General features: G+C 35.4%; 2 protein-coding genes across 2 annotated transcripts in view; one reads left to right on the forward strand and one right to left on the reverse strand.

Moving 5' to 3' along the window:
- Positions 1-1,637: 1,637 nt before the first annotated feature.
- LOC125675479 (uncharacterized) lies at positions 1,638-5,931 on the reverse strand. Its single transcript, XM_048913203.2, has 5 exons — positions 5,740-5,931; positions 4,441-4,726; positions 2,919-3,364; positions 2,695-2,786; positions 1,638-1,974 (listed from the first exon to the last, which is right to left on the reverse strand). The coding sequence occupies exons 1-5, from the start codon at positions 5,794-5,796 to the stop codon at positions 1,776-1,778; spliced, it is 1,080 nt and encodes a 359-aa protein (XP_048769160.2). The 5' UTR covers positions 5,797-5,931; the 3' UTR covers positions 1,638-1,775.
- A 6,525-nt stretch (positions 5,932-12,456) lies between these two features.
- Positions 12,457-27,500, forward strand: part of LOC125674893 (ribosome production factor 2 homolog) — a 24,997-nt gene continuing 9,953 nt past the window's right edge. The window contains exons 1-8 of the mRNA XM_048912252.2: positions 12,457-12,615; positions 15,047-15,179; positions 15,348-15,385; positions 15,705-15,744; positions 16,730-16,811; positions 16,975-17,051; positions 21,248-21,347; positions 26,813-26,918. Of these exons, the coding sequence (XP_048768209.1) occupies positions 12,596-12,615; positions 15,047-15,179; positions 15,348-15,385; positions 15,705-15,744; positions 16,730-16,811; positions 16,975-17,051; positions 21,248-21,347; positions 26,813-26,918 (596 nt within the window). The 5' untranslated portion in view covers positions 12,457-12,595. The remainder of the gene's footprint in view (positions 12,616-15,046; positions 15,180-15,347; positions 15,386-15,704; positions 15,745-16,729; positions 16,812-16,974; positions 17,052-21,247; positions 21,348-26,812; positions 26,919-27,500) is intronic.

Below are 27,500 nucleotides of genomic sequence, written 5' to 3' on the forward strand. Positions count from 1 at the left end.
GAAAATACTTTGCACCATTACGAAGATCCTATGGCATTGTAGACCTCTCCTGAAAATGCCAGAAGAAAAAAAAATCAGAGAGGGCTACAATATTGCAGCTACAATCTACCTTAATGTCTTGTGTACAGTATACAGAGGTGAATTGTGCATTTCTGTTGAATCCGTCAGCATTTTGTAATGAGAGCACCGAACCCCCTGGGTGTGTAACGCAGATATTGTTTTTATAGAGCAGAGGTATAAATGCCTAGCTGTTACTTGTTTGGCCAAAATCATGAGTGAATTTGTTTGGCATTGGAAGAAATATTTCAGAGTTTGAATTAAATTGTCGGGACTAGAAATTATAACGCAAAATCAAGAAATGTATGCATGTAGACCTGCAGCTATGTATGTTGTAGATCATAAGAACAGTGTGAGTCTGTACTTTGAACTTTTTAAAACAATTCGAGAGAAAAAATACTGTATGGAAAGATGAAGATAACGAACAGTGATCAATTTCATAACTCCTAAATTAGGAATACAAAATAGAGAGTTAGGCAAATACGGACCCCAGGAATACCAGAGGGGAAATCAGGTGCCAAAGAACATCCCCCGTCGATCGGTCACACACCGCCGTGAACCCTATATATATTAAAGTAATTCTGGTTTTTCCCCCCAATGTATTACAGATTTGAATAAACAAAATTTGCGCAGTAAACATTGGTTCAATGAATATTTACTATATGCAGAGAATCTTGTTCCTCCTTGATTAATTATATATATGTAGTCCGAAATATCTGATGTTTTCCTGGCTTTTTTATGATTTTGATATTTACCGTGCCAGGAAAACGTAAGATATTTCGGATGATATATACATGTATATATATATATGCAGAGACTCGGATTTGTTAATGGAGTGTGTCTTCTAATCAGCAATGAACTCATCTATATAAAGCCCATTTACATATATAAATGAAAAATCTTATGTGAATATATTCGTGTCATTTTGTAAAACGAACATATCTGTTTATATAGTTCTCATAATTTGAAATAATGAAACTTTTTGGAGTTTATTTGAAATAACTCTCTTTATTTTCAATTTTAGGTTTTGGATATAGGATTATATTATTAGGAGAACGTTTTCTGGAATAATAGTTATTTTAAATAAAACGAAACTGAAAAGACCCAATTTACCAAAATCCTATTGCAACTCCTCAGGTATTTCCGGTAAGCTAAGAAAGGGTTCCTTGAATGCATTACATTCACTGGAATGATTTGAACATAGTTTTTAAGGGGTTCTCACCTTGAATACAACTGTCAATACTAATTAATATTATGAATAGAAATAATCATTTCTTAGTTACATTAAATAAAAGGTTAACGTTAGTTTTTTTTTAAATAAAGCATGGTGTCAGGTAGTAGTAACAGTAAATCTTCCAGAATCTCTGATGAATTTTGAAAGATGATGCCAATTTTATCCAACAGTGATCATGTATTTTTTCTGGCATTAGTTCCATGCAATAATTATCCGATATTCGAATTGCTGACGTCGGCTCGGGTACGATTTTCTATCCGACTTTGAACTCCCGACAGAACAATACAGCAAACTCCCATACAAAATAGTCCGTGTCTAAAATGGTCATAATGTCGATAGGAAGATATTAAGTGTCTATAAACAGATTTAATCATGAAAGACATTCACAACCATCACAGAAATATGTATGATTATATTTGATGAAAAAATTCTCTTGAACGTAACTTCATCCTATCAATCCCCAACACTATAAGTCCGCACACTGTTATTTCCCACTGCTGCCTTTCACGGGACTGCGTTTCTGAACTGGAGGTGGAAGACCTTCTCCTTTAACATAGTCCAAAAGTTCTGTCACTGACTTTGTTTGCATCTCTGAACTGAAGCGGTAAAGCACGTCATTTCCTTCTTCCGATTTCCGCGCCTTGACTTTGTAGTGGTACCGTCCTTTGGGTGATGAGTTACATCTGAAGGAATTTGATAATTTTTAGAGAAACGGGGAAATTACTATTGTGTGCAAAGTAAGCTATGAGTCGGCTACTAATGTACTTTGTTCAGTGTTGTGTAGATCAGTTCTTTGTTTAATGTTGTATAGATCAGTACTTTGTTTAGTGTTGTATAGATCAGTACTTTGTTTAGTGTTGTATTGATCAGTACTTTGTACAGTATTGTATAGATCAGTACTTTGTTTAGTGTTGTATAGATCAGTACTTTGTTTAGTGTTGTATAGATCAGTACTTTGTTTAGTGTTGTATAGATCAGTACTTTGTTTAGTGTTGTATAGATCAGTACTTTGTACAGTATTGTATAGATCAGTACTTTGTTTAGTGTTGTATAGATCAGTACTTTGTTAAGTGTTGTATAGATCAGTACTTTGTTCAGTGTTGTATAGATCAGTGGCGAAGCTAAAGGAAGTAGGTTGCAAACCCACTTCAACTGAAAAATTTTAACACAAAAAGAATAATTTTTTGCCATTTGTCACACCCCCCCCCCCCCCCCCCCCCCGTCGTTTTCAATGGAACCTCTTCTCCGCCTTTGATTTTTTTTTTGCCGGCCAAAACGCTTGTTATTTAGTTAAAGATTCGGAATGTGACCCGTTGAACAGCAGTAAAAAGAGCTTAACATAAGCATATAAAGAAACGTATTTTGAAATGTTTCTTGTCAGGGAACAAGATAGACATGCTTACATGACGGTGACTATCAGAAGTTCTCGTTTAGCGCTGTACCAGATCACGTAACGGCCGTCCTTGTCCAGGTTTTCTCTGACAATGCGCTTGATCTGTTCAAAACAATAAGCATCACATTCAAAAGTGTTGACATTTTGCCACATCAAAGATTGGCATATGTTGGGATAAATGCCATAGTTTTACAATTTGAAACCTCCCCCTAACAATGTATAGATATTCCCTACATGTCGTTCGTCTACGTCGGGATGACATCCGGGATACTCCCGAAGGCGCCTGTCCATCCTCACCATAGGATACCAGTCTTGAAAATTGGACGCATTTCCTCTGAAGGGTATGGGTTCATCCAGAATTATGTTCTCTGTCTTGTCTCCCACTCTGTAATCGCTGTATTCCGTGTCTTCAACTTCGTCATAATCCTCTTCACCCTTGTCCAGACAGGGTCCGTCCACAACAGTCATGGTCTCTAGAGGAAGGTCGGAAGGCTTTGTACGGATTGAGGAGGCTTGTGGTTGTTTTGTTGACCAGTCAGGACTGTGGAGATGTTGGGGCTGCTGTAGTAGCTGGTCTGGAAAATGCACGTGGTGAGAGACGTGGGATGAAGTCGGTGTCAGAAACGTGACTGAATTATCTGAGGATTCTGTGGGGGACATCTGCACGACTCCAGGTGACTCTGAGCGGTGTAAGTAGAAAATAAAATAAGTTTTCACTACATTCTAAAATAAATAATGCGTTTTCACTATATTTGCAGTTGAAACCAATGGCTTCAGTTCCATTGACACAAATTTGGACGTCAGATCGGACTGCAAAATGAAACCCCGGAGTTTACAATTTTGGAAGATTGATTGATTGTATATTGTTTAACATCCCTCTCGAGAATCTTTCACTCGTATGGAGACGTTACCATTGCCGGTGAAAGGCTGCAAAATTTAGGCCTATGCTCGGCGCTTACGGCCTTTTAAAGTTCCACTTACCTTATAATTACTTTAAACCAATTTTAGTAAAATTGACCAGAAGTTGAAAATGTTCAAATGTTTATGATGAAAAATGTATGTCCAAGGATAACAGAATGTACCCCAGAAAAAGAAACCATTTTAGAGTTTGCAACCCCAATTTTTGAACGGGAAAGTATCATCTGATTTCGCCCCCCCCCCATTAAAACATTTCCCTGATCCACCCCTGGATACTTGTACAATACATGTTTTTATACCCCGGAATCGAAGATTCTGGGGCATATAGTTTTAGACCTGTCCGTCTGTCTGTGTAAAAAAAACTTTAATCTTGGTCATATCTTTTACATCATAAGAGGTAGACCTTTCATATTTGGTATGTGTATTCCTTGTGGCAAGACCTTGAACCATTGACACCAAAATCTTTCGTCTGGTGACCTTAACATTGGCCTTTGACCTATTTTTAGAAAATTCGAGTATATGCCATATCTTTTAAACCATAAGGCACTGCTTCCATATTAATAAGCATGTGCATTTCTTGTGAGAATATCTTTCCATTGGTACCAAATTTGTTGACCTTGTGACCTTGAAATTGACCTCTGACCTCCTTTGAAATTTATTCACTACAATGTTGTAATCTGGGGAGCATCAGTGTTTCACAAACACATCTTGATGTTACAAAGTGTACGCACCACAGAAACCTCTTGCTAAATAAAACTCGCACGTTATGTTCGTTAAATAAAAATCACTCTTCTATCAAATTACAAAATATTGGAAGCAGGACTCTCTAAATACATACCAGGTGCTATGAGGTATCCGTATCCTTGTTTCTGGAGAACGTCAACAAAGATGCGAAATCCGTCTTCCCCTACATGAATTATTTTCTGTATCAGCGCGTCTGCCATCTTCGGGTTTGTTCCCTTAAGACGAATTTCTTCGCCATCTTCAATAGACAATACTTCGTTGCTTATCAAATCATCTAATACATGTTCCACGGAGAGGTTTTTCTTAATATCTTTTAAACTTCTCTGGAGTTTCCTGTAGTTTTCTTGTCCAATGTGACCTTTAAAACGATGGTATCCCATCTGTAAATATAAAACTTAAAAATACATTTTCTGGCGCGGATCCAATGCAGTGCCGACGGATCCTGAAAGTTTACAAAGATGAATGCATTGAATTTGACTAATATTTTAAGACAGAATGATTCGTGACTAGTCGCGAGATCATCTTAATATGTATCCATTGAAAAATCGTGACTTTGTTTACTGTTTATGACTCACAATTTTAGGATGTGTTTGTAAGAGGAATGTTTCTGAACTTGATCACGGCGTGTACACGAAAAAAAAAAGTACCGGTGTTGTAGCATAAAATCCCCTCCACTGCATCGTACCCCCCCCCCCCCCCCCTGGAAAAAGGGATCTAGATCAGACTTGCATCAAAGGTGTCCGAAGTATAAAATTTCTTAATGCAGAAAGCAGGTGTAGCCCCCCCCCCCCCCCCATGTTTCCAGATTTCCGTTATGCTTGTGTCATAGCACCAATCCTAGTCTGTCGTGGAATCATTTACAGAAATAACCCCATGGTATGTTCAAGGATATACGTATGATCTCTGACGTACGGACGGAAAGACAGACGTCGAAAGTGGTGACTATTTCTTTTCGCAGTTACATGTAAAATTACCAGATTACTAGCTTCGATTTGTAAAAATAGAAAATACTTTGAGATTACTAGTAATTAAAAGGACATACCCTTGCACTATGGGTCATAGAACAAAGGTTTTTTTTCCTTATCAGAAGAAAGGAACTGTTTGTCTAGTTAATCGATTTTTTAAAAAATGCATTCAAAACTTTTATGACAAAACCCAAGTACACAGCTGTCTATTGACTGGATCGTGTACATGTAAACATTGTATATATGTACTGTATATAAATGTACAGGTGTAAAAAGAATATATACATGTACACCGTCATGTACCTGTATATATAAATATATACCTGCAGATAAAAATTCCCCAACACATAGGTAAAACCAGGAAGGTTATTTTTATCATTTGTTGATAATTATCACATATTACTGGCCAATAAATGAAATATACTTACTTGTCCCGACCCTGACATATTCCTGTTGGTGTCGCTGTCTCCCTGTTTCACGCCCATGTATAACCCGATCGACCTGCCCTGGGCGGGTTCTTTGGAAATGGGTCAAAATAAGATACAAAAGAGCGATCCGTAACCTTCACGGTATCCTGATTATATCCTGTTTAAAGCTTTGATTTTGTGGTATTCTATTTTAGGCCGAATGAAAAACCCACTACGTGTATTCATGAGATAACGACATGCTTGGTGATAATAATATTGCGTTTATGCCTGCTTTGCATTATATATTTTCAGATCAAAACAAAAAACCAAACATGCATTTGTTAATCATATAAGGGGGTTGATGTTACGAAAAAAAAAAACCCACAATTTTAAGAAAACACACAAATAGCTAATAAAGAAAATCAGGTGTGATCATCAGAAGTTCATAATTCTAAAGTATATAAGAAAGTTGCGAGCAGTGATTTTAAAAGTGCATCGAAACACTGACGAAAGATAATTTTTATTGTTTTCTTCTACAGATGTTAAAAACGTTTGTCAAAAATATGAAATCTTTGTACATGAATTTAAAATGTCAGAAAATAAATCTAGGGAGTGGAGGTGTCTACTAGACAAGGAACTATAGCCGAAGAAATATATACAATGTACTTCCTTTTAAAAAATGACTATTTGGAAAATCCCTATACATGTGATAAAACACTTGGATGACTACAGTAGTTATACTATACAACATCCTCACAATGTCAAGGACCTCCACACAAACTCCACATCCTCACAATGTTAAAATTCTGTATTACGTACCTCCACACAAACTCCACATCCTCACAATGTCAATGTTTTGTGATTACACGTACCTCCACACGAACTCTACATCATCACAATGTCAAGATTCTGTAATTACCTACCTCCACACAAACTCCACATCCTCACAATGTCAAGGTTCTGTAATTACATACCTCCACATCCTCACAATGTCAAGGTTCTGTAATTACATACCTCCACACAAACTCCACATCCTCAGGCCAGGTCTTTTGGGGTTTTTGTGATTATACCTATCTCCAGACAAACCTGGACAAATGTAGCTATCTCAAAATTGTGTGGAGGAACATAATCACAGAATCTTGACATTGTGAGGATGTGGGGTTTGTGTGGGGGGTATGTAATTATAGAACCTTGACATTGTGAGGATGTGGAGGTATGTAATTACAGAATCTTGACATTGTGAGAATGTGGAGGTATGTAATTATAGAACGTTGACATTGTGAGGATGTGGAGGTACGTGTAATCACAAAACCTTGACATTGTGAGGATGTGGAGTTTGTGTGGAGGTATGTAATTATAGAACCTTGACATTGTGAGGATGTAGAGTTTGTGTGGAGGTACATAATTACAGAACCTTGACATTGTGGGATGTGGAGGTATGTAATTACAACATCTTGACATTGTGAGAATGTGGAGGTACGTGTAATCCCAAAACCTTGACATTGGGACGATGTGGAGGTACGTAATTACAGAAGTCAATGGTCATGGAATGTGATGCAAGTGGTCCCATGTCTCTATGAATATTCATGTAAAAGTTATAGGCTTAAATAATGACATTGGAGCCTTTCAGGGGCAATAACTATGCTTAAGGGTTTTCGGTACCCTTCGGTTAACTTCTCACTGCAAGAGAGATTTACTGTGCATTCATTAGCAAGGGTTTAGTACGAATAGCGATAACAAGGTTTTCAACGCGAGTCGCCGTAATTCGGTGGAGGGTCAGATTTCAGCGTCTTGAAGGAATGAAGATTGAGCGGAGGTATAAATATCTAGGTGTTGAGTGATTGGCTAATATCAAGAGTGAAATTATTTGGAATTGAAAGAAATATTATTGAGGTTCAAATTAATTGTCAGGATGAAAAATTATCGCACAAAATCGAGAAATGACTGAGGAAATTACCATGGTAGGGGTGTGCTTAAAATGAAGTGTGTAATTTACTGCAGATTGCTATGTGTTGTAAAAAAAAAGTACAAATATGGCCTATAAAAGGCACGGGACCCTATATATGTTTTGTCATTTTTTATCAACACTTGGAATGAACTTTGAAATGTTTGCGGTCATTTGTTTAAAATCGATATAGTTAATTAGTGAGAGGGCCAAAGGTTAACATTGAGGTCTATGGGAAATGAATTGGTACTCTTTTCCCTGGATTGGAAAGCGCGAGTCACTGGCTCTCAGGTATGGTGGCTGATTTGTGCCACTTTACAATTTGTCGTCTTGTCGTCTTTTCAAGGCGAAAAGACGACAAAACGATAATTAGCAACTTTTCGCCCCGAAATAACTAAAAGACAGAACGAAAGTCGAAAAGACGGAAAGACAACAAAATGTAGGCGAAAACACGACAAATAAAATAATTCGGTGGAGGGTCAGATTTTAGCGTCTCGAATCGGGAAAAGACGACAAAACGATAATTAGCGACTTTTCACCCGAAAATAACGACAAAACGACCGAACGAAAAGTCGACAAAATGTAGGCGAAAAGATGACAAACAAACCCCGCAAATTAGCGACCTATTTTATCGTCTTTTCGCTTGGCGTTTTGTCGTCTTGTCGTCTTTTCGAGGCATTTACAATAATAATAATAATAATAAAAATATTTCTTCACTAGAATACAAGTACATAAGAACTATAATTTAATTCTAGATGTTTCCTTTTTGTAAATATTATCGAAAACACAGCATATTTTGAATTCCCAGAAAATCAGATAGCAAAATAACGGAAAAATCTGTATTTTGTCGTCTTTTCAACTTTTCGTTATTTCGAGGCGAAAAGTCGCTAATTATCGTTTTGTCGACGTTTCATTTTGTCCTCTTTTCGCCTCGAAAAGACGACAAGACGACAAAACGCCAAGCGAAAAGACGAAAAATTAGGCCACTAATTTGCAGATTTTATTTGTCGTCTTTTCGCCTACATTTTGTCGTCTTTCCGATCTTTCGTTCTGTCGTCTTTTCGTTAGGCCATTTCGAGGGGGGGGGGGGTTGGGGGGGGGGGTTTGCTAATTATCGTTTTGTCGTCTTTTCGTTCTGTCGTCTTTTCGCCTCGAAAAGACGACGAGACGACAAATTGTAAAGTGGCACAAATCACCCACCAGACATCTCGTAAGCCGAGACGTAACGGAAAGTGCCATTTTTTTGCAATTCTGGATTACTTTGACCGTGACCTACTTTTCAAGGTCACAACACCCGTTCCAGTTGGTTCCGTCCTTTTATGGCTAATACTTTAGGAGTCGTAAATTTTTACGTCAATATCGCAAACTTTCGCGGTGGCGGGGGTGGTTATGTCATTAACTGCCTTATCAACAAACCGTCAAAAGGAAGAGTCGGTCTACTCACCAACTTATGAATTTAGAGAAAATTCCTTGCCTTTACTATTTACGGTTTCCGAGATGAATTGATAACGATGGGTTTTTTTGTTTTTGTTTTTTGGGGGTTTTTTTTGCGTAAAGTCCTATAAGTCAAAGTTCTACACAGGGTCACATGTGAATGTGATCATGTTTCGAGATGTTGAATAGTTTAATAGTTTATTCACCAATCAAGGGCCCTCGGGGGGCATGTACATGTTAACAGGCAATTAATTATAACAATGAAAATAAATAACAATCATTTAGAAGTACTACCGGTAATACTGACAGAGTTCACACTTCTGCACTGCACATATCTATATAATTATATATGAAATACTGATTACAGACAAGATTTAAATTAACAACATGATAAATAAAATAACCCAACTGTCTCACATAACAGTTACTGGGATAGCAGATAATGATAGTGTCGTGTGAATACTTATATAAAAGAGAATAATAGCATTATATGAAAGAATAAATAAAAAAAACAAAAAACCACAATATGTTGACCTGATTACAGGGAGCACCAAGGGACAGTGCCTGTTAACAGTCTGGTAATAAATTTATTGTACCAGACCGTTGGTCTTGTACTCCCAGTAACCAAGACAGCTTACTATTGTAAAGTAAAGGAAATGTGTAGAATGCAAAGACATGTATTTGCAGTATCACATTACACTGTTCAAAATCATTTTACTGAATACAGCATGCTAGTATATTACATATTTACACGCAGGATCCAGTTGTTCTGAATGTTTTATGTCTAAACCAAGAAGGTTAGAATACTTATAAAAGAGAATAGCGTTATATGAGAGAATAAAAACACGATATGTTGACCTGACTACAGGGAGTACCAAGGGACAGTGCCTGTTAACAATCTGGTAGTAAATTGTTGTACCAGACTGTTGATCTTGTACTCCCAGTAGCCAAGACAGCCTACAGGTGTAAAATATGAAGAGAGAAAATGTGCATAATGTAATGAAATGTAACATCTGTAGTATTATATCCCACTGTTTAAAATCATCTTACTAATTTGGATGGGAATATTTTCATCTTCATTGGTCATTAGCCATATAAGCTTTTGATCACTGTCCATCTTTACAAAATTCTTACATGATTTGTCTATCATTTGGAATAAAATAACCCTTTCTTCTGATAAATGACTACATGAGAATAAAACATGTTTTTCGTCATCCACTGAATTGTTGTTGCATCTTAGACAAAATCTCTCGTGTCGAGGGATTTTTTGGTAACGTCCCCTTTCAACGTTTAGTGTATGAGCTGATATACGGAAACGTGTTAGACTTCTCCTTTGCTCAAAATTTTTAATTGAACTCAAATAATTCTCAAAACCAAAGTTTTGTTTAAAAGTAGAAAAGCAACTTAGTTTTTTATCTGAATTTAATGTAAGGTGTGAATGCCATTCTTTGATGTAATGTTTGAATAAACAATCTTTAAGAGCCTTTTTAAACTGGTATGCCCCTTTAATGGGCAAATCTCTAATCCCATTAATATTGGTTATGAAACAGTTTATAGAACCAAACCATGATGAATTGTTTTGTTCAAAAAGTAATTTTGATTCTCGATATGCATCAAACAATAGTGGAAATGACTGACCAAGATTTTCGAGTCTGTACCAGTAACTTAACATACTTTTTAATATGTCAAAGTGAAGGGGGAATCTTCCCAATTCCGACAGTACGGCAAAGTTTGTTGCAGATTTATGTACACCAAGTATTGATTTGCAAAATTTGAGATGTAGTTTATCACAAAGTTGGTTTGGGTAAATTTTGTCTATGGTACCACCGGAGTTAGTAGATTTTTTGGAAAAAGGATTGAAATAACCCCAGATTTCCGAAGAATATAATAATATTGGTTTGATGGTATGGTCAAATATATGAGAAATGGTTTTAATATCAGGGTTTAGTGAAATGAAGTCTTTTTTTAGTTTGAATAATGCTTTCAGGGCTTTATGATATAGTTCTTTCTGAGCAAGGGAGAAAGAACCAGATGAACAAAATGAAACCCCAAGGTATTTGTAGTTGGATACACATTCTAGTTCAATACCAGCCAAATAGAATTTAGTTTTCAAGAGTCTGCCTGCCTTGTTAAAAATTAGGATCTTAGTTTTTGAGAAATTAATACTCAAACACCAATCATTACAATACCGCTGCAAAATGTTTAGTTTTTGTTGTAAACTATTAGCTGAGGAGGAAAGTAGAATTATGTCATCAGCATACATTAAACAATTAAATGAATATGATGGGGTATAAAACTTCTCCATATTTCTTAACGTAGTTCCACACTCCTGTGACGTCATAGGATTTTGCAAAGTCAATGATTTAATGATAGGAACATAAATTTTGTTGGAATCTTTTTCAATAGTTATTGTAAAAAATCTTGTTAGCCATAAAATATTTCAAAAGTCTTAGTTATATTTGAATAGTCAATGATATGTTTCAAAATATTGAATCCAAGGACAATAACTCTGTTCTCATTAAATTATTTATCAAGTCCATAATGCGATAGATTTGCTTTATTTTTGACAAACATTTTACCAAGGTGATAAGGAATCAATATCTGTGTCTTTTCATGAACATTACATAAATTTTTTAATCCCGAGTGATTTTAAATAGCTCAGCTTTATGGTGCCATACTTCAGTTTTTGATAGGGGTATACATAATCTGGAAGCTATAGATTTGAAATTATTAAGGAAAGGTATGGATTTTTTCCCATGAATAACTATAACAGATGTAACTCTACTAATATAAACAGAAAAAATTATATGTAAACCATGCTATAAGGAAAGTGCGTCCACATTTGTTTGTTTTTTTTAACATTTTGGAGAATAACGCTAATTCAATAATTTTGCACATATTATTCTAAAACTTGATGAACATATTGAAAATGACATGTGTTTTAGTTATTGACATGTTTCCCGATAAATAAATGCAATTCAAAAAATATTTTGTTGTTTTTATATTAAAATAAAAACAAACAACTGTTTCCAATGAATTTCATAAAAATCTACATCGGGGTACATGACTTTAGTGGTGTATGTAATGAAAATTAATATGGAAATCCTTAACTATTTTGCCTTTTTTCATTACTCTGAATGTTAATTTATTGATTCCAAACAAAAAAATGCTACCTAAACCCCAAAAATCCAGGACTAAGGACCCACCTTAAGATGTCAAATATTTTTTGGCAGAAAGAAAAGAAGGAAGAAAATAATAATAATAAACAGAACAGGAAGGTGGAAAGCCCTTCGGGAAAGAAAAAAAAAAAAAAAAAAAAAAAAAAAAAAAAAAAGCAGTCCCTTTTCCATTTTCATATGTATCGGGCTCGTTATCCTAGTAAAGCAGTTTCAATCCAACGTGCTGGTTGAAAAAACTGAAAACACACTGATATACATTCTTTAAGAAAAAAATCGGAGCAGGGTCGAATTTTAATTATAGACTGCATAGTCACAGGACATGGTGCTTCAAAGAATAGTGTAAGATATGGTTTCTTTAATTTGAAATTATGATAAATATGTACTGTACATGTAAGGGGGGGGGGGGGGGGGGGGGGGGGGGGGGGGGGGGGGGGGGGGCTGTTTTCATGATGTGACCCCACATTGGATACTTGTAGATTATGTAAGAAGTGGAGCGTATTGAAAATAGCTAATTTGATTAATGTATTTGGCAATACTAAACGGAGCATAGGTTTTGTACATTTGGAATTATCTAATCATTGTATAATAATCAGATCCAGTCCAAAGACTTTCTACCTACGTAGCTACTTATAGCTACCTAGGTATTTAAACCTACTCCAGGTAGCTATTTTTACCCACTTTTTCCTTTACTTGCATTTCGTGGTCAAACGGAGGAACTGCGCAATATAGTGTGTACCAAATTTCTTGATTCACTTACACTGACGATGAGTAACCACAAAAATATTGGAAAAAAATGATTACTTTGTAGTAGTTGGACATTCTGCCACTACTATTGATATGTTCTTTTTACTTCGCGTTGTGTTTTTTTTTTTAATGATGATACGTGTTATATAAAGTATTCAACCCTTTAGATTTTTCCAGGTAAGTTTGAGTCCGCCTAGAGTGAGGCTAGTAATAAAATGATAAATAAATAAAGTTTTAAACCTTTAATAAAGTTCAACAATTGTATGATAAATACCCAACATAATAATCCCGGGGAATGAATGTGGCTTGAGAGAAAAATATAATTAAACAGGAAAAATAAAGAAACACTAATCAAAAATACAGGGTGCGGCAACTCCTGATATTTACCTTGTTGCAAGGTTTGGCTCAGAGGAAGCCCCGAGCACAGTTGTGCTCGGGTTTAAATACTATTCTTAACAAAAGAATGAAAGTAAAAGTTACAGGTAATGTGATTTGATAATAAATCTAGAAGTAACCAATGAGAAGTTTTGTAATAAAATACGTTTGAAAATAAAAGATAACTCTCTTCCTGTTTCATGAAATAAACAACTCGAATACGAAGATAGAAATTTACGTAGACAAGTAAGTAGAAAATAATGAAATGGAGATAATATAGACCGATACTACCACAACTTTCTAACCTTTCAAATTTGCATCAATAACTACACCCAGTTCCATTTTCTAGGAGTTTAGGATCAAAGCTACATGATAGGAAGTCTAGAATGTCTTACAAATCTGTATTAATTTTAAAGTTTACCTTCATGCATTTTTACATTAAAGGCTTTGGGACGATTTTTCATGCATTCCTCTACATTCTTCACCCTAAAGTATTCAAATTGATGCTCTGAATTTTGCCGTGCACATACACAACATGATACATAAAACGACTTGCCTGTTTAAAAGATGTGCTTTAATTATTATTTGTCTATATTTTTAAAAACAGTTAAAAGTAGGTAGAAGTAGCTAGTTTAAGTAGGTTTTAATACCTAGGTAGCTATTAATATCTACGTAGGTAGAAATAGTCTTTGGACTGGACCTGATAATATGTAACTATTAGTGCACTAGATATTCACTAGGGTATTTGTCTTTCATTTGTACCTATAATAATCATTTTAGATAAGTGAGTGTGTCATGAAACAAACTTCAGACTTCTGTAAGGTTTGTCATTGTCAAACACTTAAACAGATGGACTACATCTCTGTATTTTACATGAAAAGAAGAAAAAGTGCTAAAATGTCTGATACATCTGCAAATATATAAATCAAAACAAAAACACTCATGATATCCATTGGATTTCAACCTCCTTCCCTCATACGCAGCAATATTGATATGGAATTTCTTTACTGTGTTGTCAATTTTATAGAGACAATTCGCGTCATATTGAGTGCGTGTCGCACTTATTCAGCATTGCACGGAATTACCATTATTTTCAATAAAGACGCCAAAACACTTGTTTATGGTAATGTGTACCTTCTCGCTGTTAAAGATGGATAATCGTGTTTTAGCGAGAAGATCTTGCTATAGGGTAAGTGTTCCCAACCTGTTAAAGGGACACCCACAGTGACATAGATACCCATTATAAATTAATTAATTGATTATCCAATTGTTTGACCACACTATACTGGGAGGGATGACTTGGAGAGTGAACACTAAATATGAAATAGTTTGGGCCATGGGCATCTCATTACTAAATTTCTATTTCAGATATCCAGTTTTATGGATAAAATTGAATGTCTAATCACTATGTCTAAGAGATAAAAAATGGAAGGCAAAAAAAAAAAAAAATTTAATAAGTACCCCTCCAATTTTTTCTTTGTTTTTAAACTTTTTTCTATCTCTCAGTTGTAATTTTATTGATCTGTGAAGGGTAATGACCTTTATAGCTTGTAATGCGTGATATCGTGATCTATATTGAATGTCCAGGTGTTGTTGAAATCTGATCAGGTTAAACAGCTGGTACACTGTACAATGCAAATTTCTACCACAGGAAACCCAAGACACAGCAAGGGAAACGCTTCCTGGAAAAACGGGAACCCAAACTGACAGAGAATGACAAACAGACCATGTTTATCAAAGGTGGAAACACTAGTGTCACGGTCTCACAGGTGCTGACAGAACTGGTATGTCACATTTGTAAATTGTTCACCTCCATTTTACTTTTTTCCCCAGCTTGTCCATAGCTTTATAAGTTTTCTGCAGAGATATTTCTTTGAAAAATGACATGTTTTGGATGATTTTTTTATCATTTCAAAGTTGATTGTTTTCATTTGTTTTATTTTTCTTTACAGTATATGTTAAAGAAGCACAATTCAGTATCATACAAAAGGTACAGTTTTGTCTGGAGTGTCATAAAAAATGTACTCCATGAAATAACTTTAAGCTCAGATATTTTATTCATGCTTATTTCAATACCACAAACTGTATCAGTAAACGACATTTCAATATCAGGAATCAGATTAAGGATACAAGTCAAAGGACTAGATATATTTAGAAAATAAAGAATAGAAAAGAAACACATATTTTAGATTTCAGTACGTGTTATAAATTTTACAAAAATATTTATAGTAGCCTATATAGCTTTTCATATAAATGTGATTGCATTTTATTACATGTATTTCTAAAGCTTGTATTCATTTACCTTGCAGGAAGAATATCTTGAGGCCATTTGAAGATGAAACACCCCTGGTATGTCATTACTTGAATGTAAACTAACAATAACAGATCTCTATGGGTCATAATGCTCACTAGAGTCACTTTGATCACACAGAGCTAGACTCATAAGTTTAGGACACTAAAATCACTCAACTTACAACTGTTCTTTGTAAAACTTTTAACCTCTATCATGACCCCACATTGAACCTGGTTCATGACTTGAACAAAAATGAAGAAACTTGCACATTAATTTGACAATCACCACTTTTCTGGTCAGATTTCATCCTTGTGTGTCAGGTAGAGGAATAGTTTTCTCATAAACTGAATTCCTCTGTGTAACTTGAAACCCTGACATTGTAGTAGCTGCAGTGGTCTTGGAATCTACACTACATCAGGATACCCTAATATGACAGAGTGTACTCGTGTTCTTGAAAAGATTATTTTTCCTATACGTAACTTGAATCCCTATTGTGGCCACACCCTGGTCCTAGAGGTCATGGTTGGGGACAAACTTTATTTAGTTCTACGTATATAAGGAAGCTTTCAGTAATTTCTGGGTTTCCTGGTCAAATGTTGCTTCAGAATATTTTATGAAATACCCCACCCTATTTTCACTACTTCTCAATGTGTCTCTTTGTAAAGGAAGATGGTCTTTGATTGAACAATCTTGAATCTCTTCACCCACTGATACCTATTGACAAGATTAGTTGAAATTTGTCAGGGGTTTAGGAGAAGTTGTAGAGGTGAAAAGTTGATAACAATAGACAGCAGGCAAAGTTTCACTGTTTGACCAGAAAATCTCATGTGAGCCTAAAGGGCTCAGGTGACCTAATTATCACTAAATGGTCTACGTAAAGTTCAGTTATCATTTATATCTGTCAGCTTTTGTTATAATTATCATCATTTATACGGCTCTACTTTAGTTACAGGGATAGTCTACATTGTAGTGTTGTAAATGTGTATTATTTTACAAATTAAAGATGTTTGCAGTCATGTGACAGATTTTAATTATTTACAGGAATTTTTTGCCAAGAAAACAGATGCCTCTTTGTTTTTATTTGGCTCCCATAACAAAAAACGGCCAAACAACCTCGTTCTTGGTGAGCCGAGTTTTGATATGTTGTAGAGATTTATCTCTCTGAATAACTTTAATGGTTAAAATACATTCTGCATTCAACTGAATTTGAAAATTATCATACTGATGGAATTCTGTATCTTTTATTCAGGTTGCAATAGTGATGACATTCTGTATTTTTTGTTCAGGTCGATTTTTTGATTTTCACATCTTGGACATGATAGAACTAGGACTGGAGAAGTTTGTGTCCATGGCTGATTTCCACGTAAGTTGTCAGGGTGTCCTATAGAAATCACACTGTCCGTCCATCTGTCAGCAATGACAGATGATAACTTTCCTTGGGTATTATGTTATGGCGATCATGTCCATCAATCTAATTAGAATTAGATTCTTTGATCCGCTCATCTACTATCACTACACATATGTGTAGCAATTGTAGATGAGCAGATCAGAGGATCTAATTTTAATCAGATTGTCATGTTCATCCGTCTGTCTGTCTGTCCCTTTTCATTTCTGGCTCATAATTTATTAAAAACTATGAGACCAAGAATCACCAAACTTTGTCAGATGATACATTTTGGGTAGAGGATGGTCACACTTCAAAGTTAGGTCACTTTGACCTCTGATTAAGACAATTTGGCCTGATATGACAAAATCCTGTACGATTAGTAACTGGACGATTTGGTCTAGAATCATCAAACTTTATCAGTCAGAATGACCATATGTGGCATAACCCTTTTGTGGGCTCTTGTAGATTTGAGTCCTAGAATCAAAAAACTTTGTCAATATGTGCATCTGTAGAGAAATGTAAATTGCAGCTTAAAATTAGATCATTAAAACTTTTAAAATGGTAAGTATTAAAAAAAATCCCATGTTTACAGGGAGGTAACCCTACATATGTATGAGGGTATTGCAGTAACTCTATTCAATAATTATATTACATCAATGCATATGTATGCCCCCCTTCAAAGAAGAAGGGCATATTGCTTTGCACCTGTCGGTTGGTATATTCACAGTTTAAACTGTTGCTAAGGAATATTTGTGTAGTAACTAAGGAAATATGAGCATTGAACACTTTAAAAAAAAATGCACAAATGTGAAATTTTGTTAAAATACAAGATGATGGAATTTGACATTGATAAAATGTTATCATTCTAGTTTAAAAATTTGAACTTTCAGTCTTGCATTTGAAATATTTATGGAAATGAACAATTTCATTGTTGATATGTTTAATGCTTTGCTAGGCAACCAATATCAAAGATATCAAAGTAAATCATATATTATTTTATTCATACACATGTGCACTACTACTGTAATAGGAATGAGTAAATTTGAAGAGGGGGCCATAAATGCCTCTTGTCCTATCTATTATTATTAATTGTAAATAATCTTAGTAATTGTTTAATTGTCTTTGTTAGTAAATTCTGCTGTGCAAAATTAAGGGTTTGTTCTGACCCATAACAATACACGTAGTTGAGTGGTCGAGCAGCTAGAGGATAGTATTGGTTTTTAGGCCCTTTATGACTTGTCAGTTTTCTAGTTGCAAATTTTATCAAGTTCAATCAGTGTGTAATAAAGATATTAACCAGTATGTACAGTAAAGCAAGGCAATTTGGCATTATATATTTATGTTCCCCAAACAAAGTTTGGGAACATATTGTTTTTACTCTGTTTCTTATTATTATTATTATTCTTTTTCTCCGGTACTTTTTTGTCCGGTAGTGTTCTCAGAAACTACAAAAGGGATCGATATGAAACTTTCCAGGATGATAGTATAGCGTTTGTAGATGTGCATAGTGATAGTCATTTTGTCTGCACGTGCATGCACGCGCGCGCACGTGCATTGCAATTTTGGTACAAAAGATGGAAAATCAGAATATTGAAGGAAGCAATATAAAACCTAAATAGGATGATAGTATATCATTTGTACATATGAAAAATAATAGTTATTTTGTCAGCACGCGCACGCATGCGCGTGCACGCGCATTACAAAATTTGTACACTAACTTTGGAATCAGTCTAACTTTTTTGTTGTTCATTGAAATGGCTTGAAATTCATATCATAAGTAGATATTGAGACCCTTAACTGATCTGAATGGTCAAAATTACCAATTTGCACGCGCATGCACGTGCTCTTCATTTTGATTGGATAATACTAAAACGTTTGTAACTATCTTATTTATAAAGCGAATGAGATGATATTCACAGCATACGTAGACAATATGTGTATCTATATATTGGTGTAACAAAAAAATGCCAACGCGCATGCGCGTGCAACGTTTTTTAAATGTTCAATTTTTAAAGGACGATAACGTTTTTGTTTTTCATTAAATTCTATTGATATTAGGGTTTTAAATATGTCTTGGAACTCCTTACAAATTGCTGTGGTTAGAATTACTGCTCAGCACGTGCATGCACGTGTGCTGAATTCTGATTGGACGATTTTAAAATCGCTATAACTTCCTTATATTTGGTGGAAACGTTATGAAATTCACACTGTGGGTATATGATACAAATGCCTGTTGAACGACATCAACAAAAATTCGGAATCATGTGCGCGTGTATGCGCGTGCAACGCTTTCTTTCATTTTTTGGTACTGAAATGACCATATTGAACGTACTTCATGTAATTAAAGGCTAAAATAAAATGATTTTTTGCTATAGAATCACAAGGACATCACTTTTTAATTGGGGGAGGTTTGGGGAACATATGTAACGGTCCCCGTTACAATTAGAACTAGTTATTATTATTATTCTTTTTCTCCGGTACTTTTTTGTCCGGTAGTGTTCTCAGAAACTACAAAAGGGATCGATATGAAACTTTCCAGGATGATAGTATAGCGTTTGTAGATGTGCATAGCATAGTCATTTTGTCTGCACGTGCATGCACGCGCGCGCACGTGCACTGCAATTTTGGTACAAAAAATGGAAAATCAGAATATTAAAGGGATCGATATGAAACCTAAATAGGATGGTAGTATATCATTTGTAGATATGAAAAATGATAGTTATTTTGTCTTCACGCGCACGCATGAGCGTGCACGTACATTACAAAATTTGTACACTAACTTTGGAATCAGTCTAACTTTTTTGTTGTTCATTGAAATGGCTTGATATTCATATCATAGTTAGATATTGAGACCCTTAACTGATTTTCATGGTCAAAATTACGAATTTGCACGTGCATGCACGTGCGCTTCATTTTGATTGGATAATACTAAAACGTTTGTAACTATCTTATTTATAAAGCGAATGAGATGATATTCACAGCATACGTATACAATATGTGTATGTATATATTAGTGTAACAAAAAATGCCAACGCACACGCGCATGCAACGTTTTTCAAATATTCAATTTTTAAAGGACAATAACGTTTTTGTTTTTCATCAAATTATATTGATATTAGGGGTTTAGATGTGTCTTGGTACTCCTTACAAATTGCTGTGGTTAGAATTGCTGCTCAGCACGTGCATGCACGTGTGCTGAATTCTGATTGGACGATTTTAAAATCGCTATAACTTCCTTATATGTGGTAGAAATGTTATGAAATTCATACTGTGGGTATATGATACAAATGCCTCTTGAACGACATCAACAAAATTTCGGAATCATACACGCATGCACGTGCAACGCTTTCTTTCATTTCTTGGTACTGAAATGACCATATTGAACGTACTACATGTAATTAAAGGCTAAAATAAAATGATTTTTTGCTATAGATTCACAAGGACATCACTTTTTAATTGGGGGAGGTTTGGGGAACATCTGTAACGGTCCCCGTTACAATTAGAACTAGTTTTAATTTGGCCTACTTTTAGTTTTTGCGCAAAAGGATGTATACACTAAATTTAGTAGTGTGCTAATTTAATCATGACTTGGTAAATTTTTCGTGGTACAAATCTTATACTAGCATCCATGTCAGCTTGTATCTAATTGAGCACGTTTTGGTTGGTAGTAGGAATTATAGGATATTATATGCATTTCAACAAATTGCTATGTTCTGCATTCTTTCAGAAATCATACAGACAGCAATTCTGATTTTATATCATTCTTGTGTATCATTATCCTTACCTGACTTCTCAATCTATGGTCAGCTTGGACACCATTACTCTGAGGCAGTGCTAGTCTATGTTAAACAATGAGTTATCGACATTTGACCAGTAACATAAAGGTTGCTTGCTCAAAACTTTTTAAAAATGTACACTTCATTTTTTTTCATGTTGTGTCCATAGACAAAATATGTTATCTGCATATATCACTGCGCACCCAGCTATGTATTTCAGTATGTGTGTTTTTTTTGGGGGGGGAGTTAACCTGTGATGAACTACTGTACCATTCAGGGGGAGTCTGGCTCATCAGCTGGTGATGAGTCCTTACAAGTGTGAAGAGTATTTTTTATAATGATTTTGTACATGTTTTTGTATCATATCGAATTGTGAAGAGTTCCCTCTATTTACAGGGAGGGAAATGCTCAGAAGGCACAAAGCCATGCTTAATGTTTGCTGGTGAGACATTTGAGCAAGATGTAGAATACCGAAGGCTGAAAAATTTATTCATTGGTAAGTAATACGGAATCGCACATGTGAAATTCATAAGATTTGATAAAGTATACATACCAGTATTAAATCTGTATTCTTAATTCTGGGAAATATTCCTCATGATTAAAGCAGTTATTTGTAAAATATAACTGCCAAGGATTTCCTTGGATGTTTGGTCAAATGAAGAAACAGTCCCCTAATTAAAGAAAGGGAGGTAAAATAAAAATCTTCTCACAAACAGTTAAACTGCAATTTTTAACCCCCCCCCTTTTTTTTTTAAAAAGAGGGGGCATATTGTTTTGTACCTGTTGGTTGACCTGTAGACCAAGTCATGTTTGTCCAGTATCTAAAGAATCCATTGCTTATCAATGACCAAACTTGGTATAGTGGTTGTCCCCCAGCGAGTAGATAATCCCTATTGAGTTTAAGGTCACAAGGTCAAGGATCAGTCTGTTGGTCTGAAGACCAAGTCTTGTCTGCTCAATATATAAAGAACCATTAGACAATTACCAAACTAGATACAGTGGTTGTCCCTACAGAGTAGATAACCCCTAAAAAATTTCAGGTCAGAGGTCAAGTGTCAAACTAGATATAGTAAGATATTGCCTACTTCATATCTTTGGAATGCTTTGTTTGACATACATCAAACTTGGTACACTGGTTCTACCTAGGTAGTAGATGAAGTGTGTCAATTTTGAGATCACAAATAAATAATGTCCACTCAATATTTTGAGAACCATTTGCTCTGACAAGTATAAAACTTGGTACACTGACTTCTCCTAAAAAATAAATGACCCCTAATGATTTTTAGGTTAAAGGTCAAACTGGACATAGTAAGATACTACACTGCTTCTACATAAGTAGTAGATGATCCATATCAATTTTGAGGTGCCAAGGTCATGGATCAAACTGGACATAATAAGATATTGTCCACTCAATATCTTGAATACCATTTCCTTGACAGACATCAAACTTAGTACATTGTACACTGGTGCCCCCTAAAGAGTAGATGGCCCCCATTGGTTTTAGGATCATATGTCAAAGGTCATGATTTGAATGACTGGTTATTTGGAAATGTCAGCTCAGTATCTTGAGAGATCACACTTATTATGGTTGTCCTGACTAGTAGATAATCTATATTTTCATTATCACTACAGGCGGTCATAAAGAAAAAGTTGATCCTTTTCAATAGTGCTGCATGGGGGTCATATGGGCATTTGATGATTCAATTTTGTGAAGCATTTTATGAGGAGTGTTAAGGAAAATACATCATCCTAATATGTATAGATTTTTAACAATTATCTCAAAAACAACAATGTCATAATGCTATGATAACACTGCCATGTATTGAATACTCAAGTTTGTGTAAGAATTCACTGACTCGGGTGGAAGTGGTAATCCTGACCTATTGTTAAATGAAATCTTTTTTTAATTGTGTAATATAAAACTTATAGATGCATTGGATGGAAAATTAAAAATCAAATATAAACTGGGGAGGTATTGTTTTTTTTTCCTGTTTGTCTGTCTGATACTTTAACCTTGCTCATGACTTGTAAATGATGAGAGATCGGGCTCTTTGTGATGAGAGTTTTATTTGGTACATGTAAAGTTTTTGACCTTGTGACCTTGAAGTTTGACCTACTTTTAAGAAAACCTAAAATAGATGGCATATCCTGAACTATTTAAGACAGGGCTTTCATGTTTTGTATATACATTGTACATGTATAGTTCTTATGGCAAGACTACCATGATCAAATGGAACTTTGACCTTGCAGTTTGACCCAAATTTCAAAACTTTATAATTTTTCTCATAATGTTTGAATGATGATTGAGTGATAGAACTTTCACATTTCATTTGATGTGTATTCCTTGCGCGAAGACCTTTTTAGCTCACCTGAGCTGAAAGCTCAAGTGAGCTTTTCTGATCACCCGTATTCCGGCGTCCGTCCGTCTGTCCGTCTGTAAACTTCACATTTTCAACTTCTTCTCAACAACCACTGGGCCAATTTCAACCAAAGTTGGCACAAAACATCCTTAGGTAAAGGGAATTCTAAATTGTTAAAATAAAGGGCCAGGCCACCTTCCAAGGGGAGATAATCAAGAAAAGGTAAAAATAGGGTAGGGTCATTAAAAAATCTTCTTCTCAAGAACCACTGGGCCAGAAAAGATGAAATTTATATGAAAGCTTCCTTATATAATGCAGATTCTAAATTGTTAAAATCATGACCCCCGGGGGTCAGATGGGGCCACAATAGGGGATCAAAGTTTTACATACAAATATATAGGGAAAATCTTTAAAAATCTTCTTCTCAAGAACCACTAAGCCAGAAAAGCTGAGATTTATATGAAAGCTTCCTTATATAATGCAGATTCTAAATTGTTAAAATCATGGCCCCCGGGGGTCGGATGGGGCCACAATAGGGGGTCAAAGTTTTACATACAAATATATAGGGAAAATCTTTAAAAATCTTCTTCTCAAGAACCACTGGGCCAAAAAAGTTGAGATTTATATGAAAGCTTCCTGATATAATGCAAATTCTAAATTGTTAAAATCACGGCCCCTGGGGGTCGGATGGGGCCACAATAGGGGGTCAAAGTTTTATATACAAATATATAGGGAAAATCTTTAAAAATCTTCTTCTCAAGAACCACTAAGCCAGAAAAGCTGAGATTTATATGAAAGCTTCCTTATATAATGCAGATTCTAAATTGTTAAAATCATGGCCCCCGGGGGTCGGATGGGGCCACAATAGGGGTCAAAGTTTTATATACAAATATATAGGGAAAATCTTTAAAAATCTTCTTCTCAAGAACCACTGAGCCAGAAAAGCTGAGATTTATATGAAAGCTTCCTTATATAATGCAGATTCTAAATTGTTAAAATCATGGCCCCCGGGGGTCGGATGGGGCCACAATAGGGGGTCAAAGTTTTACATACAAATATATAGGGAAAATCTTTAAAAATCTTCTTCTCAAGAACCACTGGGCCAAAAAAGTTGAGATTTATATGAAAGCTTCCTGATATAATGCAAATTCTAAATTGTTAAAATCATGGCCCCTGGGGGTCGGATGGGGCCACAATAGGGGGTCAAAGTTTTGCATACAAATATATAGGAAAAATCTTCTTTTCAAGAACCACTGATCCAGAAAAGCTGAGGTTTATATGAAAGCTTCCTGATATAATGCAGATTCTAAATTGTTAAAATCACGGCCCCCGGGGGTCGGATGGGGCCACAATAGGGGGTCAAAGTTTTTTTGTTGTTGTTTGTTTTTTTTTCGTTTTTTTTTTTTTTTTTTATATATATATAGTGCAGATTCAAGTTTGTTAAAATCATGGACCCCGGGGATTGGATGGGGCCTCAAGGGGGTCATCAAAGTTTTACATACAAATTTATAGGAAAAATCTTTTAAAATCTTCTTCTCAAGAACCACTGAGCCAGAAAAGCTGAGGTTTATATGAAAGCTTCCTGATATAGTGCAGATTATAAATTGTTAAGATCATGGCCCCCGGGGGTCGGATGGGGCCACAATAGGGGGTCAAAGTTTTACATACAAATATATAGGAAAAATCTTAAAAAATCTTCTTCCCAGAACCACTAGCCAGAAAAGCTGAGATTTATATGAAAGCTTTCTGATATAGTGCAGATTCAGGTTTGTTAAAATCATGCCCCCCTGGGGTAGGATGGGGCCACAATAGGGGATCAAAGTTTTACATACAAATATATAGGGAAAATCTTTAAAAATCTTCTTGTCAAGAACCATTGGGCCAAAGGAGTTCACATTTACATGAAAGCTTTCTGACATAGTGTAGATTCAAGTTTGCAAAAACCATGGCCTCCAGGGGCCATAATAGGGACTACGGTTTTACATGCAAATAGATATGGAACATCTTCTGATATGGACCAAGGTGACTCAGGTGAGCGATGTGGCCCATGGGCCTCTTGTTTAGCTCTTCTGAGCCAAAGGCTCAAAGAGCTAATCATATGGCCATATGTCTGGCGTGTGATGTGCGTCAACTTTTTGGTAAAAAGGCTATATCTCAAGAACCCCTTGGCCAATTTTTGTCAAAATTTGTCACAGGGTATCCTTGGCCCAAGGGCTTTCATTTGTACTAAAACTAGGGTTGTGACCCTTTAATAAGGGGAGATAATTAGGAAAATCCAAACAAAAGTAGTGGTTGCTAAAAAATCTTCTTCTCAAGAACCACTGGGCAAATTATCACCAAACTTATGCATAAGGATGAGGATAGGTTGTAGATAAAAAATTGTTCAAGGCATCATCCTGGGGGCAAAGGATGTGGTTTCAAGGTCACTTTAAAGTTGACCTTAAATTTTGTTTTGTTAAAACTTTGATATTTTGCTTAGTATAAGGACTAGGATCATCAAATTTTGTCAGTTGATGGATCTTGGGACCTTATATTATGGTGACCCACTTATTGAATTTCGCAGGTAATTATTATTAAATGGATTTTGATGCATATCTTGGACACTTTTGAGCCTATCATCATCAAAAGTTGTCAGTAGATGAATCATGGGACCTTGAACTGCGTCATGTGAAAAGTATGTCACCATGACCTACTTTCTGAATTTTATGGCTAATCATTTATGAATACATTTTAGGTTGTTATTTCAGATACCAAGAGGTTTAGAATCATCAAACCTTGTAAGTTGATGCGTCTAGAGGCCTCGAAACATATTTATAAAAAAAAGTAAGTCACTGTGACCTACTTTTTAAATCTTGCAGACATTCAAATTTCACGTTTTCAATTTTAGATTCATATTTTGGACAATATGAAAGCTAGGATCATCAAACTTTGTCAGTTGATGCATCTTGAGTCTTCATAGATTGTTGACCAAAAAGTAGGTCACCGTGACCTACTTTTGGAATTTGACGGCTATATTTTAATAATTCAGATACTATTTGACTTACAATTATCAAACTTTGTCAGTTGATGCATGTTGAGTCTTCAGAGTGTGTCAACCAAAAAGTAGGTCACTGTGACTTACTTTTGGAATTTGATGTTTATATCTGAAATATATTACTATTTGACTTCAATTATCAAACTTTGTCAGTTGATGCATCTTGAGTCTTTGGAGTGTGTCGACCAAAAAGTATGTCACTGTGGCCATCTTTTGGAATTTGACGGCTATATTTGAATACTATTTGACTTGTCAGTTGATGCATCTTGAGTCTTCAGTGTGTCGACCAAAAGTAGGTCACGGTGACAGTTACATTTAAATTTTCAGGTACTATTTGACTTAACATCATCAGACTTTGTTAATTGATGAATCTTGGTTAGTGAGAATTTTTGCCTGTTCTACAATGTATCAGAAGAGCGATTCTAGGCCCATGGGCCTCTTATTTTTCATACCAAAGTATTTGACCTTGTTTATTCTTTGTTTTCACTGTGGGGGTATGGTGTTACACAAACATGTTTTGTTTTGAAAAGTGAATATCAGTTCTTGAAGACCATGTTTTTCCTGCAGATTTTTTCCGAGGCCCAGTGGTGACCCAGGTCAGACTGGCTGGTTTAGAACATGTGATATTGATTACAGCAGCAGCGGGTGGAAAGATCCTCCTGAGGAACTACAGGTAAAATGTACATGTTTTAAGACACCCTTCATTTCATTCTCATATGCAAGCACTCTCATGTAGTGTATACATGTATTTAAGAAATAAATTTCATTTTTGAAAATACATTAGGGTATGAACTGTGACGCTTACTTTGTGAGGTGTATTAGCACTTCTCTGAAAAATATGCTGTGAAGTGTCACAGTTCATACCCTAATGTATTTTCGAAAATGAAATTCATTTATTATACTTACATCCTACTTTTATTTATAGTGTTATGTAGAAACATGTAGGAAATACTTTAAAAATATTTTCTCAAGTGATGTAAATTGATATGCAAAAATCCATATTCCACTTTGTTAAGACATGAACCCTGAGGTATGGGCAGGCCATATTGGGTTTAAGTTTTACATAGGAAAATATAATAAAATTCTGTAAAACTAAATCATCACACCTGGGACCAGGGGGATTGACCACAACAGAGTTTTAATGGTTTACATAGGGCAAATGCATTTGATCAGGTGAATGATTTGGATCAGAGGCCTCTTTCTTTTTTTTTTTTTTAACTCAAGTGAGCTTTTTTCTGATCGCCTGTTGTCCGTC

Source organism: Ostrea edulis, chromosome 3 (assembly GCF_947568905.1).
Source record: "Ostrea edulis chromosome 3, xbOstEdul1.1, whole genome shotgun sequence".
NCBI classification, from domain to species: domain Eukaryota; kingdom Metazoa; phylum Mollusca; class Bivalvia; order Ostreida; family Ostreidae; genus Ostrea; species Ostrea edulis.